The sequence below is a fragment of the Pan troglodytes genome, chromosome 14 (genome assembly GCF_028858775.2).
Source record: "Pan troglodytes isolate AG18354 chromosome 14, NHGRI_mPanTro3-v2.0_pri, whole genome shotgun sequence".
NCBI lineage: Eukaryota > Metazoa > Chordata > Mammalia > Primates > Hominidae > Pan > Pan troglodytes.
This window is the reverse complement of record NC_072412.2, coordinates 42391384-42407118: the sequence shown is the minus strand read 5'-3', so window position 1 is coordinate 42407118 and position 15735 is coordinate 42391384. Positions and strand designations below refer to the sequence as shown.

Below are 15735 nucleotides of genomic sequence, written 5' to 3'. Positions count from 1 at the left end.
GTCAATGCTGTCCTTCATGGCATTCCATGGTAGCCTGTTCACTAAACAGCCAAGCATGTTGGGAAATTGTTGTGAGGTGGTTTGGAAGCAGGTGTATTGGCAAACTAGCTAACTAGTGGAGCAGGCCGCAAACAAGCCAAACACGGAGGGCTCACTCAGCAGCTTCTAGGGAAGATCAGGTACATTGCAGAGTTCAAAGCATGGTAAAAGCATGTGGGTCCCCTTATGGATTTTGCTGGAAATAACCAATTGGTTGAATAGGACAAGGGAAACTTCAGGTGTGATCCATGAGCTGGATTAGATGCACCTATCTCCTTTCTGTGCTTGTGTACTTGTTCTTGCTTTCATTTGGAAAGGATCCATAGGCTCAAATGTTTGGCCTAGATTGCTGTCCAGCCACTGTTCCTGAAGTTCAGTGCTTAACAAAAGTTGTTTGAAAAACATCACAAGTCATTAATAATAACATAAAGAAAAAGTTGTGATTTATTCAAAGGTCTCCATCAAAGTCCATCAGTTACCCTCTAGCTTTGTTGGTGTTTAGTTCTGCCCATATTTATGAAAGTTCTAACCTTTTTTATATCTCTGGTCTTCACCCCAGGACCAGCTGTTAAATATCAAACAGTCGTTGTTTTTAGCAAAGTCTTAGCTTAAAGTGTCAGGGGGCTGTAATTAAACCCAACCCGAGGCCAGGCGCGGTGGCTCACGCCTGTAATCCCAGCACTTTGGGAGGCCGAGGCGGGCGGATCACGAGGTCAGGAGATCGAGACCATCCTGGCTAACACAGTGAAACCCCGTCTCTACTAAAAATACAAAAAATTAGCCGGGGGCAGTGGCGGGCGCCTGTAGTCCCAGATACTTGGGAGGCTGAGGCAGGAGAATGGCGTGAACCTGGGAGACAGAGCTTGCAGTGAGCCGAGATGGCGCCACTGCACTCCAGCCTGGGTGACAGAGCGAGACTCCATCTCAAAAACAAAAAACAAAAAACAAAAAAAAACCCAACCTGAATTTTGGGGAGTACGGCATCCATTCACTTCTGTGTAGGGCGATTTTTCTCTTCTGACCATGGATGTCCAGTTACAAAAGATGTTAGATGAGGACATCGTCTATCCTGCTGTGGCACCTGGGGCTTTCTCCTCCCTTCCGGGCCAGCTGGATAGACCTCATTTGCTAGATATAGAAGAAAGAGAAAAAAAAAATTCGGAACAGGTAAATCATCTTTGTCATGTCACCTTATCCCGATAGCATCCTAGTCTCATCTTTATGTCATTTCTTAACCCGTCCATTTGCCAGAAACTTCCCCAGGTTTTCCAACTCAGAGACGTTGGAGTTTTTATCTTTGCTTTTTAAAAATGTATACTTCACAGGAACTCCCCAGAGGCCTGCCCACTTTCAGTTTCTCAGTTATGAACAAAGCTTGTCATTTCAAAGCTCATACAGGAGCTGTTTATAAAGTTCAGGAAGCGTGGACTACCACATTCAGTTATTAATATGCATGCCGAGATGATAAGTTTTGCATGCCTTTTAACAATTACAACACACACATATCTAATAAAAATTTAAACACTCCATGATATCCCCATTTTGCTACTTTCCCAACATGCTTCCTGGTAAGAGAGAAGGGAACAAACTGGAGAAAAGGCAAATGGGAAAGCCAGCAGCAGTGCAGAAGGGTTGATTAACATTAATTTAAGAATATGTGCCATACATATAATGAGCATGGATAAAAAGCAGAAATTATAGAATGTTAGAGCTACGAGGGATCTTAAAGGGTTGGGCCAAACCCTTTCATTTTACAGAGGAGGAAACTGAGTCTCAGAGAGCAGACGTGAGAGGCTTTGGTCATTTAGTAGTTTATGGGCAGTTTAGAACCAAGACTCTTGGCTCCTTGTACAGTTTGCTTTCTAAGTGTGTGTGTGTGTGTCTGTGTGTCTGTGTGTAAAATGAAAATTAAGAATATTATAAATGTAAAGGTACAGCTTATAGGTAGAGTTGAAGAGGTGTGCTGTCATCACACTGAGTATAAATGCTGCTATCTGGCTAAAAAATGAAGTATTTGCTTCTGGCACTACCCTCTTTCCTACCTCCACACATTTGCTTGTGCTGTTTCCTTTGCCTGAACTATTTCCCCTCCTCCAAGTGCCAAAATTGAAGTCCACTTCTATCACATTTCCTCCATGAAACCTTGTTTATCCATTATAACCCATAATCATCTCCCTTTCACCTACCTTCTGCAGCACTTGTTAATACTATCTACTTGAGGACTTATTTTCTAATTATTTTATGTGCATCAAGTTTATTGGTTTGTTTGCTTGATTTTCCCTCTAGCAAGATTTTAGGCTAAATAGAGACATGAGCCACTTACTGTTCTCTTTTCTACCTCACTGTGCCACTTCTGGACCTGGCATAATTCTTGTAAGCACATAGAAGACCTAAGAAAAAAAATATTGGTTGTTGACCAATCACAGGTGGAAAGGAACGTGGTGCTGAAAATTGGGCTAGAACCTAATATTGCAGAACACAGCCTAAGTGTTTTTTAGTAAACCGTGATCTCAATGATCTTAGCTCTAATATGCCATTCTCTTTAAAGTAGAGCATACAGCATATACTTTAGTTGAGAATTTTACAGTAGGAGTATTAGAGTACCGTTATCAATATTATTTCAACCTGGAGATTGGAAAGGTTAGAACTATCATGCAACTTTACTTTATACATTTGTGATAGGTAATGGCATCAGCCTCATCTTAGGTCTTAAAAGCTGCAAATGGTGGAAAGACTTTTGACTAGGCAGAGAGATCTGGTTCTAATCCAAGTTTGACCATTAATTAGCCTTGTGACTTTGGGAAAGTCTTTTAAGCAACTTCAGTCTCCTTTTTCTCATCTCTGTAATAAAAGGGTTTAACCAGTAATCCCTTAAAGTTCCTTTCCACCCTTAAGATTCCACAGTTCTTATATCAACCATGTGGATCCTTTATCATCTCTGGATATCTAAATACAGGTATCTTCCAGGACCCAACCATGAGGTTCAAAGCTCCTAAAGTGATCATAGAACAGGCAATCAGATATTACTCCATGCAAATGTTCTGCCTATACCTTGCTGTGAAGGTTACTCCTCCTGGGCTACACTGTGAATTTTAAGCCACATTTCAACCCTGAGGTTATGTGCATTGGATTCTGCAGGTGCTGAAGATTGGTCAGAATTATTGTCAAAGAGAGCTGCGCAGGGCACTGACAGTTCTCCACTGTCACGCCCTCATCTATCTTCTTGGGTAAAATCGTAAAAGCCTCAAGTGTCTGAATGAATGATTAAATTCATTCCACAAATATTTATCAAGTGTCAGGTTGTGTGCTAAGTGCTAGAGTGAAATGTGAGGGGTTTCTGATCTCTGTGTACTGTGATCCCCCTTTTAGGCAGATTGGTGTCCTCGTCCACATTTCTTCTGCCTGAAAAGCTCTTTCTGAAATCATTTACTTCTTAGGAACATCTCAGCCAAACATTTTTTATTTCCACCAAGGGAAATTTGGCTTCTATGTCCCCTGCTGTCAAAAAGGAATTTTATGAAGTGTTAAAATGTTTTCCCATGTCTGTAGCAGTCATTGCTGTAGTTCATCCATGGGAAAAAAATTCCCCATAACTGCTTTAGCAATGTGACAGGTTTTCTATTTCTCCTCAAAATTGTACTGATGGCTGTATTTGCCAATGCATTAAGTGCTGGAAACATTATTTCCATTAAAAAAAAATACCTCTTTGGTCTCAGGGAATAAATATCCAGAGAAAATAATATGTATAAAAACTTCAGCATCAAGGATGAGCACAGAATGTTCTGTTTCACAGGATGCCAAAGGTGATGGTGGAGGACACTATGCCTGCCAGAACTGAAATGAGTCTTTTTTTCTTTTTTTTTTTTTTGGTGTCCTTCCTTTCAGTCTCGTGGAAAATGTATACACTGAGTCAAATCATTATGTTTTTTTTTTTTAAATCTTTAATAATACCAAAATGTAAGATAGAAATCAAGTCTTACACTCTGGAACAATAAAGAATTGGAGTGCATATTAAGTGAAATGTAGCAAATCAGGAAAGGTATAACTTCTGGGAGCTAAAGATGAAAACTCTGTCACTTTGATATGAGCCCAGGTCTAGGACTGGACTCTAGCCACTGCCCCACACCAGGCGAGGGGAATGTGTGTTGATAGCATTGGGGTACTCTGGGAAACAGTCTCTGAGCTACACTGGACAAAATCCATGCATAAAAAAAATTTTTACAAAGATGTTTTAAAGCCAAGACACTTTCAAATTGAGGAAAAGTAAGGTGTCAGTAAAGTTACTTTAAAGCAGAGATGATGTGTTCTTGACTCTGCGTAACTGAAAGAGAAGTACAACTTAGTGTTTGTTTTCCAACCAAAGAAAATTGTACCTGGGGAGAATCATGAAAGAGTAGCCACAGACAAAGTGAGAGGATTTCTATTTAAGGAGAGAAACCACTTATGTGTGTAGACACCTTCTATAGCAAGGTAGATATATGACCTGCAAAGCCAAAAATAATTGCTATCTGTTCCTTTCCTTATAAAGTTTGCTAAGCCCTGTTGTAAAGGCTCCCAGAGCCAGAAAGGAGATTCAGGATGGTCTAGCCCAGCCCCCTTTGCCTTGGGATTCAAACAGATGGACACTTTCTTCAGGTCACACAGCTAGTTAGCGATGGAGCTAAGACTTGACCAACACAGATTTCCCAACTCTCTCTTCCCCTCTACATGGAACCCCCAAAACAGTGTTGTATTCATAAAAACACTCCCTTGGCCCCACTTCTGTAAGTTTCCCCTGCTGAGGCTTATTCAATGACTTTTATTTCAAAAAAAGTAGGACAGACTGGATTTTAGACAAAATGAGAAGGCTGAGGGCACACACTGAGAGAAATTGGTTCCAGCCTGGTAGTCACAAAAGAAGTAGGGACCTTTTTTCCAGACACTTTGATTCTTCTGCACTGTGGCTTATGTTCCTCAATACACTTTTGTAGAGAGGTAAATGCAGCTTCCTGCTCCATCATAACCTCCAATGTTTGGCTTGTTTGCATTGAAAATTCAACTTAGCTGCAAGTTTTAGCCAAGGGGTCCTTTAAGCCTTTCTTGGCCTCCCTTGGCACCCTCTGCATCTCTCTTAAGCAATTCTCATCTTGCGATTCAATCATATATATGTTGTCTCCCCTAGGGACTCTGAGCAGCTCAAGGACCAGCTGCATATTTGGCCCTTTTTATCCCCAGTGTGTAGTACAAAGTCTAGCACATTACACACCACAGAGCTCATAAGACTTTGGCCCATCATATAATGAGTATACATACATGATTTGAAGTTGGATAGATGTAATTTCCATTGCCAACTTCACCACTGCTAAATATATGACCTTGGACAAGTAAATATTCGTCTCAGTGAACCTCAGTTTCTTCATCAATGAAATGGGCATTCATACTAGCACCTACCTCAGACGGTCGTTGGAAAACTTAGGTAAGATAATCAGAGGTTCTCAAACTTTAGCATGCCTTGGAATCATGCAGAGAGCTTGTTAAAGCAGAGTCTGTTGGGCCCCATCCCTAGAGTTTCTCCTTTGGTAGGTCTGGAGTCTGAGTGTTTGCCTTTCTAGTGAGTTCTCCAGTGATGCTGATGATGCTGGTCCAGGGGCCACACTTTGATAACTACTGTTTTAAATCATCAAGCATAGTGCCTAGCCCAGTAAGGGCTAAGTAATTAGAAATTGCCTATCACAGGGCTGGGCACGGTGGCTCATGCCTGTAATCCCAGCACTTTGGGAGGCCGAGGCGGGCGAATCACTTGAGGTCAGGAGTTCGAGACCAGCCTGGCCAACAGGGTGAAACCCCGTCTCTACTAAAAATACAAAAATTAGCCGGGTGTGGTGGTGCACACCTGTAATACCAGCTACTCGGAAGGCTGAGGCTGGAGAATCACTTGAACCCGAGAGGCTGAGGTTGCAGTGAGCCGAGATCATGCCGCTGCACTTCAGGCTGGGTGACAGTGAGACTCCGTCTCAAAAAGAAAGAAATCTCCTATTACCATTATATGATTTTCATAACCACTAAGGGAGTTAGTAGAGACCCAGAGGAGATCAGGGTTGCCATTTCGAGGGTCACAAAGAAGAAAAGATCCCCAGAAACCAGGTCTCTCCTCCTGCTGCTATGTGATGACTCTTAGCATCGAGCCAACAACTGAATACAGGGCAGGCTCAATGAATCTGGACTTGTTTCTGTTATTTGTAATGGAAACTGCAAACATACATATCACTGGTGCAGACAATTGGTTACCATGTAATTCATGCCTTCTGTCATCTATCAGGAATGGCAAAAGCTAAATTTGATTATGCACTGTTGGCAAAGTGTAAGAGAAACAAACTGAAAAACACTTCAGGGACATAGAGTGCAGCTTGCCAGTACCTTTCAAAATTAAAAATTCAGGTGCTCTTTTATCTAGCCTTTCTACTGCTAAGAATTTTTTATAAAGGTATTTATGTAAGGATTTCAGAAGATATGTTGGAAGATGTTTATAGCAGCCTTATTGATAACATACATATGAATAGATTTCCAAGATATATTAAGTGAAAAAAGCAAGGTACAGAATAGTGTATATAATATTAGCACCTTTGTGTAAGTAAAAAAAGGTTTCTCATAGAAAAATACACACTGTTTGTACTATATGCATAACCTTGTTTTCTGGATGGATGTGCTAGGATCTGTTAATAGTGGTTACTGGTTATCTTTAAAAAGAGAAATTGGTAGAGTTGTCAAGATGGGAAGGTAGACTTCTTTTTTTATATCGTCCCTTTTTTCTTCTGTACATACATTACTTTCATTTAGTCAGTAGGGGTAATCTAGGCAGGAGATTTATTGGATTTAAAAAGCTTAATAAATGCTATATATTTTGAGGAACTATTAGATTTATAATCTCATGTATTGCTTTACTTTCCAAAATTTTGAAATATATGCATTAATAAAGGGCTCTACAATTCCCTGGAGTATACTTGGAGTGATGCAAATCTTTAAAAGTCACTATATACCTAATATCTTTCTGTTTTATTTGAACAATTTGATCATTTCTTGCTTGCTTGAAATTTGCTTAAAACATCCTGTTTTTTTATGTACTGTGATCAGTAGGCTTCTCTTTATTCTATTCAAATTCCATTCCCTAAAACAGAGGTCCCCAGCCCCTGGGCCAGTACTGTCCGTGGCCTGTTAGGAACTGGGCCGCACAGCAGGGAGTGAGCACCAGGTGAGTGAGCATTGCCGCCTGAGTTCTGCCTCCTGTTAGATCAGCAGCGGCATTAGATTCTTACAGGAGCGTGAACCCTATTGTGAACTGTGCATGCAAGGGATCTAGGTTGCATGCTCCCTATGAGAATCTAACTAATGATGATCTGAGATGGAACAGTTTCATCCCCAAACCATCCCCAACCCCCTGTCCATGGAAAAACTGTCTTCCACAAAACTATTTCCTGGTGCCAAAAACGTTGGGGATGCTGCCCTAAAAGAAACAAATATCTGGCCTCATCTAGCCAGGAAGTTCAGAAATATGATGTCTGCTGTTGGTGTCTTGGCCTCAGTTTTAAGTGGGCTGTAATGGACTCACAATGTCATGTGAGGCTTTTTTTTACATATCTCAAGACAAAACCCCAGAATGCCCTTTTCTTCCTCTATTTGAAATTCCAGTCCATCCTTCCTTAAAGTATGGGTTTGACCGTATTCATTCTCTGTTTCCTGGGCTTTCTGCCAGGCTGACTGCCAGCTCCTTCATGCTCAGGACCCAGAACCCGAGTGAATGTGCAGGAGTCTGTCTGGGAATCTCTTTTATAGCAGCGGCTTCCTCTTATGTGCTGTCCGACACATACCACTTCTCCCTTGGACCTTGTCTTTCTCCTCTGGGTATCCTGAGAGCTGGAATCACTTACTGCGTTCCCTCCATTATAATTCTTCAGTCTAAAGCCAAGGCTCACCAATTCCAGCACTACATCTAAAGCCTTACACTTTTCTTCTGTCCCTTCTCCCCTAGCTATTAGTATTTTAAAACAACAAAAACAAGCTGGGGTGGGAGAGGTCAACTATTTCATTTGTGTCATATCCCTTTGAAAATCTCTCATGGGCTATTCATAGAGGATTTGGGAAAATGTTATCCCTTAGAGAAAGAAAAACGTCCTGTGTACCCTGCAGAGTTGAGGCTCTAACATGAGCCCAGATAGCATTAAAACACAAAAACTAAGCTTGGAAGATTTGTTTGAGGTGCTTTATTTAGGCAAGCCTACTGCCTTTAAGGACTTAATCAGTTTCTCCAGATATTTGGGACACTAACTGGATTAAGGCTCTTTCACCGCTATTTAGCTGGAACAAGGAATACAAGAGGTGCAGGGCCTGTGAGAAAGAAGGCAGTCTGCAAGACATGAAGGGAAAAGGGCTGTGTTCGTGTTCTCTGGAGGACTCTAACCTTTCTCTTTCATCTCCCATGCATTCCTGCCCAGAGCTCAAAATTCAGGAGTCTTGTGCAGTCCAGAAGTCTGAGCTTTTGCACCCAGTGGCTGCTTTTTCCCAGGGAGCTTGCTTCAGTGTGGTCTGTTCCTGGATAAATGGATATCCTGTTCTGAGCTTTCCCTCCCAGAGAAGGCTGAAGATCAGTGCTTCTCATGATAGTCTGTAAAGTTCTCTATCAGTAAGAAGTGTGCTCTAAACTCAGCAAATGTCCAAATATTTTGGGGTGGGGAAAAGTGCAAAAAAAGTTGTTAAATTAGTCTTATGGGTTTGTTTAAAATTGGAAGAATATATACATATATGTGTGTAATGTGTGTATGCTAGGTGCATGTATGTATCTCCACACATACATATGTATAAGCTAATGAATAACCAGTAGTGAGGGTTTGCAGCTCTGTGGAGTGATTAGCAACTTCATCAAGGCTCTGTTTATCCTGCCCTTAGGGTCATTTACAGCTGCTGGGTATACTAGGGGCTCTACTGTGATATCTAAAACTGGCATTCAGGCATACTTCTGAAGAATTTATCATTTTTAATTTTCTTATGATCCTCAAATAACCTAATTTAGGCAAACAGTTAAAACACAGAATTGGGGGGGAAAGATTTGCAAAGTGTGAGGGGTAAATTTAAATTTTCTGATGGAGAGCTCTTTCAGTTGCTAATAGAAGATTTGGGAAAATGTTATCCCTCAAAGAAAAAAAAATTCCCTTTACCTGCAAAACTTTTGAGTATACTTTCTTGAATAAGTAAGTGGCAATCAAACAGAATCTATGCTTTTTATCTGATACAGGATTGTGTAGGGCCTCTGGCCGCCACTCTGTGGACCACTGAGGTGGTGAAGGCATTGGGTAGGGAGTAGGTCTCAATTTGTTCTGCCTGCAGCACAACTTCTATAAGCTACTTGTTTTGAACAAATGCCAATGCCATCTTGTTTGCTGGTTATATCTTTCTCTGAGAAGCAAAGTTTTGAAGAGCCTGTTCAGATAGTAACTTCTTAACAGGTTTTATTGTGTATAGATAGAGTAAGTAGTATGAATTATACCAGAGAGGTAGTCAGTGGTCATCTAATTCATGGACTTCCTCTCTGGTGTTTCCTGCTATAAGCAATGAATAGTGTATTTACATCAATACCAGTAGTCATCCTGATTTATGAGCTTAAAAATGTGCTGTCTTTGAATGACATTCATTAGGGCATACTCTTAGAGGTGCTTTCTCCCTAATGATGATGAATTAATGCTGATGAAAGCACTCCTCCAGAGTCCTTTTTTGTGTATGCCCAGGAACTTTCATTTGCAAGACAAGTGGCTGGTTCAGGGACAGTGTGTGCAGCAATGAGAGAAGTAAAACTGGGCCGTGTGAATACTGTGAGAGTGGTTTCCAAACCTGAGTTACACAGTTATTGGGGTTTTGTGGGATTTTGTTTTGTTTTGTTTTTGTTTTGCTTTTTGATTGGTATAGGGAAAAAAAGTATGTAAGTTCATAAGTATAAAATTAAATCCCACTGAGTTTTACATCTCATTAATTACCCTATTGAAAAAGAATACAAGAAATGGAGAATGGCCCAGAAAATGTTGGCCGTATCTCTTTGAATTCTGACTTCTTTCTTAACCCCTAATCCATATTTCAGCTCCATTTGGATCGTCTTCAGGCATGTCAAACTCAATATGTCCGAAAGTAAATTCCTTATCTCCTTTCTCAGCCCTCCACCGGTGCTTGTTCTCATAGTTTGGGATGTACTTCCCAGCTCCAGTCATCGTGGTGCCTCCCACCCCTCTTCCTCCTCCCATGTAGCAAGTCAGCTGCCTCCTCCTATCAAGTCTCCCTGTCAAATGACTGCCTGCGCCACACTCCATGCCAGAGCCTCTGCCTTAATTCATTCCTTTGTAATTTCTCCCAAGCCAATCCTACAATATAAAGTTCCCAATCAGAGTTAGCATACATGGTCTCTCTTGATTCATACCTAACACTAGCCCCAGCCCCAGCCCCACAGCTACTTTCACTCATCCTCCCACAACTCTATACCAGCCTTTGAACAGGCCACTCCTGCCTTCTCTGCCAAGCAAGCATTGCTTCACTATTTAAGACTTGGCAGAAATGTTGCCCTATTTGTGGAATGTTTTCTAATGCCACCTATCTACTTAGCTACTCTCTTCTCTTCTCTGTGTCTTCAAAGCTGTCATCTGCACCTCTCTTGCACAGGATAATTATCTGCTCGTCTTTCTTTCTCTTCCGAGACTATGATTGCATCAGAGACAAGACTGGGCCTTGATCATATATTTCTAGCAATTAGTCAAGTTCCTGGTAGCTAACAGGAATCCAGATGTTTGTTGAATGAATGAATGAACTGAACTTATGCCTTGGGATATGGTAATAACGTGTTCTAAGTAACCGAGGCACTTAGCCACAAACAGGAAATATCTAATAGCACATGGCTTGAGTAGATATTAGGGGATCTCCTTTTACCCCTAAACCTGTGCACTATTGGGCCATTGGGTCCTTCTTCTTACTTAGTTCCTTCTTTTCTGTACTCCTCCAGGTGCATTACTAGTCTTCCTTACCTTCATTCTCTCTGGCCCCTTACACGTTTTTATGAACAGATATACTTTTCTTTAGTGTTTCATTTTTATTAACAGCCTTCTCTGATTGATGTCAGAATTTTCACTATTACCAACCAAACACTCAGTCTCAACCCATATTGTCCTTTCCCCTTAGGACTGGTGTCACGACATCATAGTTCTTCCTCTTCTAAATGATGCCAAAGAGCTATGTTATTATAAGCAACGAAGCCCATTACTCTTTAATAACCTCTTGATCACCATCCCTGCCAGCCTAGATTTGGGGCTGACTGTTCTGTGTTGCCCCTACAGAAGGCAGCTGAAATTCCCAATGATCCCAGCCTGTGTACAGACAAAACATGCAGAAAGCCCCGGTGATCCAGTGGAACAGGTTCTCTCCTCTGCCGGCTGTGCTGCAGGACAGCCAACCAGAGCACTAAGGATCAGTGGTCAGCTGATGGCCAGCACTTAGAGCAGCCCCAGATGTTTAGTCTGGAGTTTAGTTCTTCCAGTTGAGGTCGAGGAGGGAAGGCACATGTGCCCAAGGAGAGTATGAGTCAAACTGAAGGCAAATCCTCCTGTTAAAATTGAGTCAAATAAATTCATCATGTGACATGATGACAGGTTTTGCTAAATAAGGAGATTTGGGGTTGGGATTCTCCTGAAGTGGAAAATAGTAAAAATATTAATAGCAAAAAGATAAAAGCCCTCTGTGAAAATCAGCCATAGATTGAGAAGTAGTTGTTCATCAGCATAGAAAAATATTCACAATATTGTAAGTGAATGGAATCTGCTTTTTTCCTTCTGCTCCATCATACATTTATTTTGTGTGCTAATTTAAAAATTATGGCACCAAGTGTTGTTCTTCTGTGGGGATTACTCTATTGCTCTTTGACATTCTTTGGACACCGAAGATTTGGAAGAGCTTTGATGTCCTTTTTTATAATAGAGCCTTGGGAATCACTTATGAAAGATTTATGTTGATGGGGTGTTAGAATCCTTGAGAAGCCAATTTTAACTGAGCCTTCTTAACTAAAAATTTAGAAGTTCAGGTTTAATCATATGATTAATTTAGTGCTTTAATTTCCTTAATCTCATGCTTACTGGATCAATAACTGTTTAAGCAAGATTAAGTCTACAGTTAGTTGGCTCCACCCATAATACCTGCTACTAAGAGCCCATGCCTTTGTCTATGTAGTTTTGTTCATAACCCCTCAACATTTACCAGTCCAGTAGCACCAGGCCTGAAAGCAGCAGAAGTACTAAATTAAGTCAAGATGATAGAGTTAGAACTTCAAGTGGTTTGGGAGCCAGAGGGCGGGGAGCCTTGTGAAAGTGATAATGGAATGTGATCATGAGGAGCTATGGAGGGTGCCATATGGTGGTTGAAATAAGACCTGCATGCCAGTGCCGCTGGTTGGGTGAGCTTTGGTCTGTCTTGAGGTAGAGGCTATGGTTCCTGTTCCCTGCCAGAGGGCTGGAGGGCTGGCTGCAGTCAGTGCAACAGGGGGAGGAAAAAGGAGCCAAGGAGGAAAAATGACCCCCTGAGATTGAGGGGAGATATGGCACGGCTATTCATTGTCCCAATTTGGAACTTGGACATGATAATGTCTTGAGAGGACTGTGATTGAGTCCTTGAGATAGAGACCAAAAGAGAAAATGATATATGTTGGGCTCTTCCTCGTTCAGCCACTTCTCCCTGGCTTCACTTCTCTGCACCCAACCCTAGCATTACTTTGTCTGTATATCTGGATGCCAACACCAGTGTCTATATATCTATAGATCTAGGTATATAGATAGACCAAATCACATATTGAAACAACAGCTAAAGAATGCTTGGAAGTAGATGCCCTTGCCCTTCTCCCAGTCATACTTAGAATTTGTTTTAACCTAAAGTTATGGAGACAGACTTGAAGGGAGACATCCCCAACCTTGCTAAAATGTAAGTACGAAAGGCACAAATTGGATGGATATTGATGATGTTGTTTCTATTGTGACATCATCCATAGACTCCTAGTGTCTTTGCTTTGCTTCCCTATAGTGATCACAACATAAATTACTTGTCTTGTTTGACTTCCTTGTTCACCAAAGTTGAGCAGATTGTGGCCGTTTTCAACGCTTCTACCAGACAAAAAGCTTGGGACCATTTCTCGAAAGCCCAGCGCAAGAACATAGACATTTGGCGAAAGCATTCTGAGGTTGGTGATTTTATTATTACTTTTTAACCACCATCACACAGCTGGATTGGCAGAGAATAGCATGGCTGCAGCCATGATGGTTTCTGTTACAGTGGGCAGTCCGCCTGCCATTGTCTGATCTCACTGTCAGCTCCAAATGCAGCTGAGATTTGTTCCTTGTCCAGAAAAGCAGCTGACTTAACACTTAGGGAACACAGTGTTTTTCTCCCCTGCAATGGGAGAAAATACTTTTTCCCATTCATAGTAAAGATTTCAGAAATAAACCAAGACACTTTCCCTAGCAAATTATTTTGAAGAAAAATGGAACTTACAATAGAAAACTGGCTTTTAAATACAGAGGGTTTTTTTTTTTTTAGTGTTCTACGTGATGATGACAGTTTGCTCTTTGGACAAGTACGCCTTTCTGTCCATATTGTCTCATCATAAGCAACATCTTAGTCCCTATGCTAGCCATTAAGTCCTATTACACTTCTCTCCAGATCCAATGTTGTAAGGGGAGTGAATATCTAGGCCAACTGGGTCCACCCATCAGCAACCATGCATGTGTGAAGTGAGTATCTACCCCCAAGAGAACAGTCTAGAATTTGACCTCCTTGCCACTTAGAAGGACCAAAATGTGTCATTAGTCACTGGTCGTCCAGCTGTTATTTTTAACTCCACAGAGTAGTGTACGCTTTGAACCTGTAATTTAAAAGTAAGTATACTGTCTTTGCTTCTTTTTTTTAATGAAAGAATGTTTTTCATTTGGATGCCTCTCCATCTCTAGCATGTTAATATTAAAGTTCTCTAAATGACATTCCCCTCTTTCAAAATCCCAAACTTATGGAAGGTAAGGTTTATTTATTTAATGATTTTGGCTCACACTTGTAAAATAAGTATTTTATATAGAGTTTGAGGAATCACAAAGTACTATGATATCAATCATTTGGGTAGCATTTTAAGTGCCCATTAACTAATGCTAAATTACAGTTGAATACCAATAGCACTAGATGTAATATCCACATGAATACCAAATGAATTCTTTATTATCACTGTTATTATGGTGAATACTGAATGACTTCACAATAATGTGACACTTAAAATGCTAGTGCAATTTATTGTTAAAAAGGACATTTTTTAGTTTGTTCACTAATGCCTACGGTGGTTGGTGACTGATACAGTTCTGTTTTTCTGTTCAGGATTATGAGTAAGGAAGAGGAGGGATTTCTCTTTAATTTTTCAGGGGCCAGAAAAATGAAGGGTGCTTACCTGATGTTCTCCCTGACTCTGACTTAAGACCGAGGTCAAGGTTGATTTTCAAGGTTAAAAAAAAAAAAGAGTCCTCTGTTTGTGATGCAGTAGACAAACTGAGGGTTATGAAAACACAAATTGGAGTCCATAAACTATGATTCAGATTTGGGAATGATCAGTCTGTGAATTATTTATTTCTTCACATAAAAACCAAACATGATTAAAAGGAATGTTGAGAGAAAGGCTGGTGGCCTGCTACCGAATAAACCTGAGCATAAAAAGGCCATCATTAGAATGTGAGTGTCAGCAAATGTCACATATTGATCTGAATCACACTTCCTGCCATGTCTGCCTCAACTTCTCACCTTCGCTTAACCCTGCCTCCTCTGCGTGGGTGTGGTGGGGAGCAGGACGTGTGAAGGCTTCCATGCAGGTCTAAGGAAGCCTGCTTGCTTTGTTTGGTACTAGGAGACAGAAATAATGCTCCAGAAGGACAGATGGAGTGCAGCTGTCAAAGGTGCTCCTGCGAAGGGTCTTTGTGCTTTCCTGCTACTTTCCCCACCTCTTTTGATATACATTAGGCCACAGAATTCTAAATTAGCTGTGATTTTCTCTTGCATGTCGCTTAATTGATTAAATACCAGTTGGTAATTTAACATTGTGGATGATTTCTCAGTTGCGTATAAGCTTGATAATTGGCTTGATTTTTTCCCACATTCCCATGTACAGCATCTGTTAATTATCTGCAACACCTCTACAGATTTATTAGAGTGTACTAGTGATTTAATGCTGAACCAGAGGCACCCTGTGGAAACACCCTCAGCTCTTTTTCCTCAATTTTTTTTCTTTTCCACCACCCTTTCCCACAAGAACAACTACCATATGACAGTTTGTCATTAATCGCAGGGACTAAACAACAGTCCCTTTCAGCCTCATTTATTCTTTCCACCTGACTTTTCCTTGTTTCAAGTGTTAAGCCACCTCTTTGGGAATTGGGCTCTTTGTCAGTAGAAAAATTAGCTGTCCACATCCTAAAAATTTCCCCACTAATCACATGTGACACCCACCTCCAATGCCTGATGGTGTTATTTAAGATGGAATTGGCACCTCTTTCTTCTGGGTGGCATAATCAAATTAGGAGCCTTGTCTGCCTTCCCTCTGGCCTCTCAGGGCTGCCTGTGATTGGTGCCCCTGCACCCCACCTCGGACCTTGTCTCTCTGCTTTCTCCCTTCCCTGT

At 41.1% G+C, this 15735-nt stretch overlaps 1 protein-coding gene across 27 annotated transcripts in view; it reads left to right on the top strand.

Annotated features, from left to right (window-relative positions):
- The window catches only part of ENOX1 (ecto-NOX disulfide-thiol exchanger 1), a 584882-nt gene that overhangs the window by 459272 nt on the left and 109875 nt on the right, over positions 1-15735 (top strand). For all 27 annotated transcript variants that reach the window (XM_054665232.2, XM_003954252.6, XM_054665246.2 and 24 more), the window contains one exon: positions 13161-13267. In XM_054665232.2, the coding sequence (XP_054521207.1) occupies positions 13161-13267 (107 nt within the window). The remainder of the gene's footprint in view (positions 1-13160; positions 13268-15735) is intronic.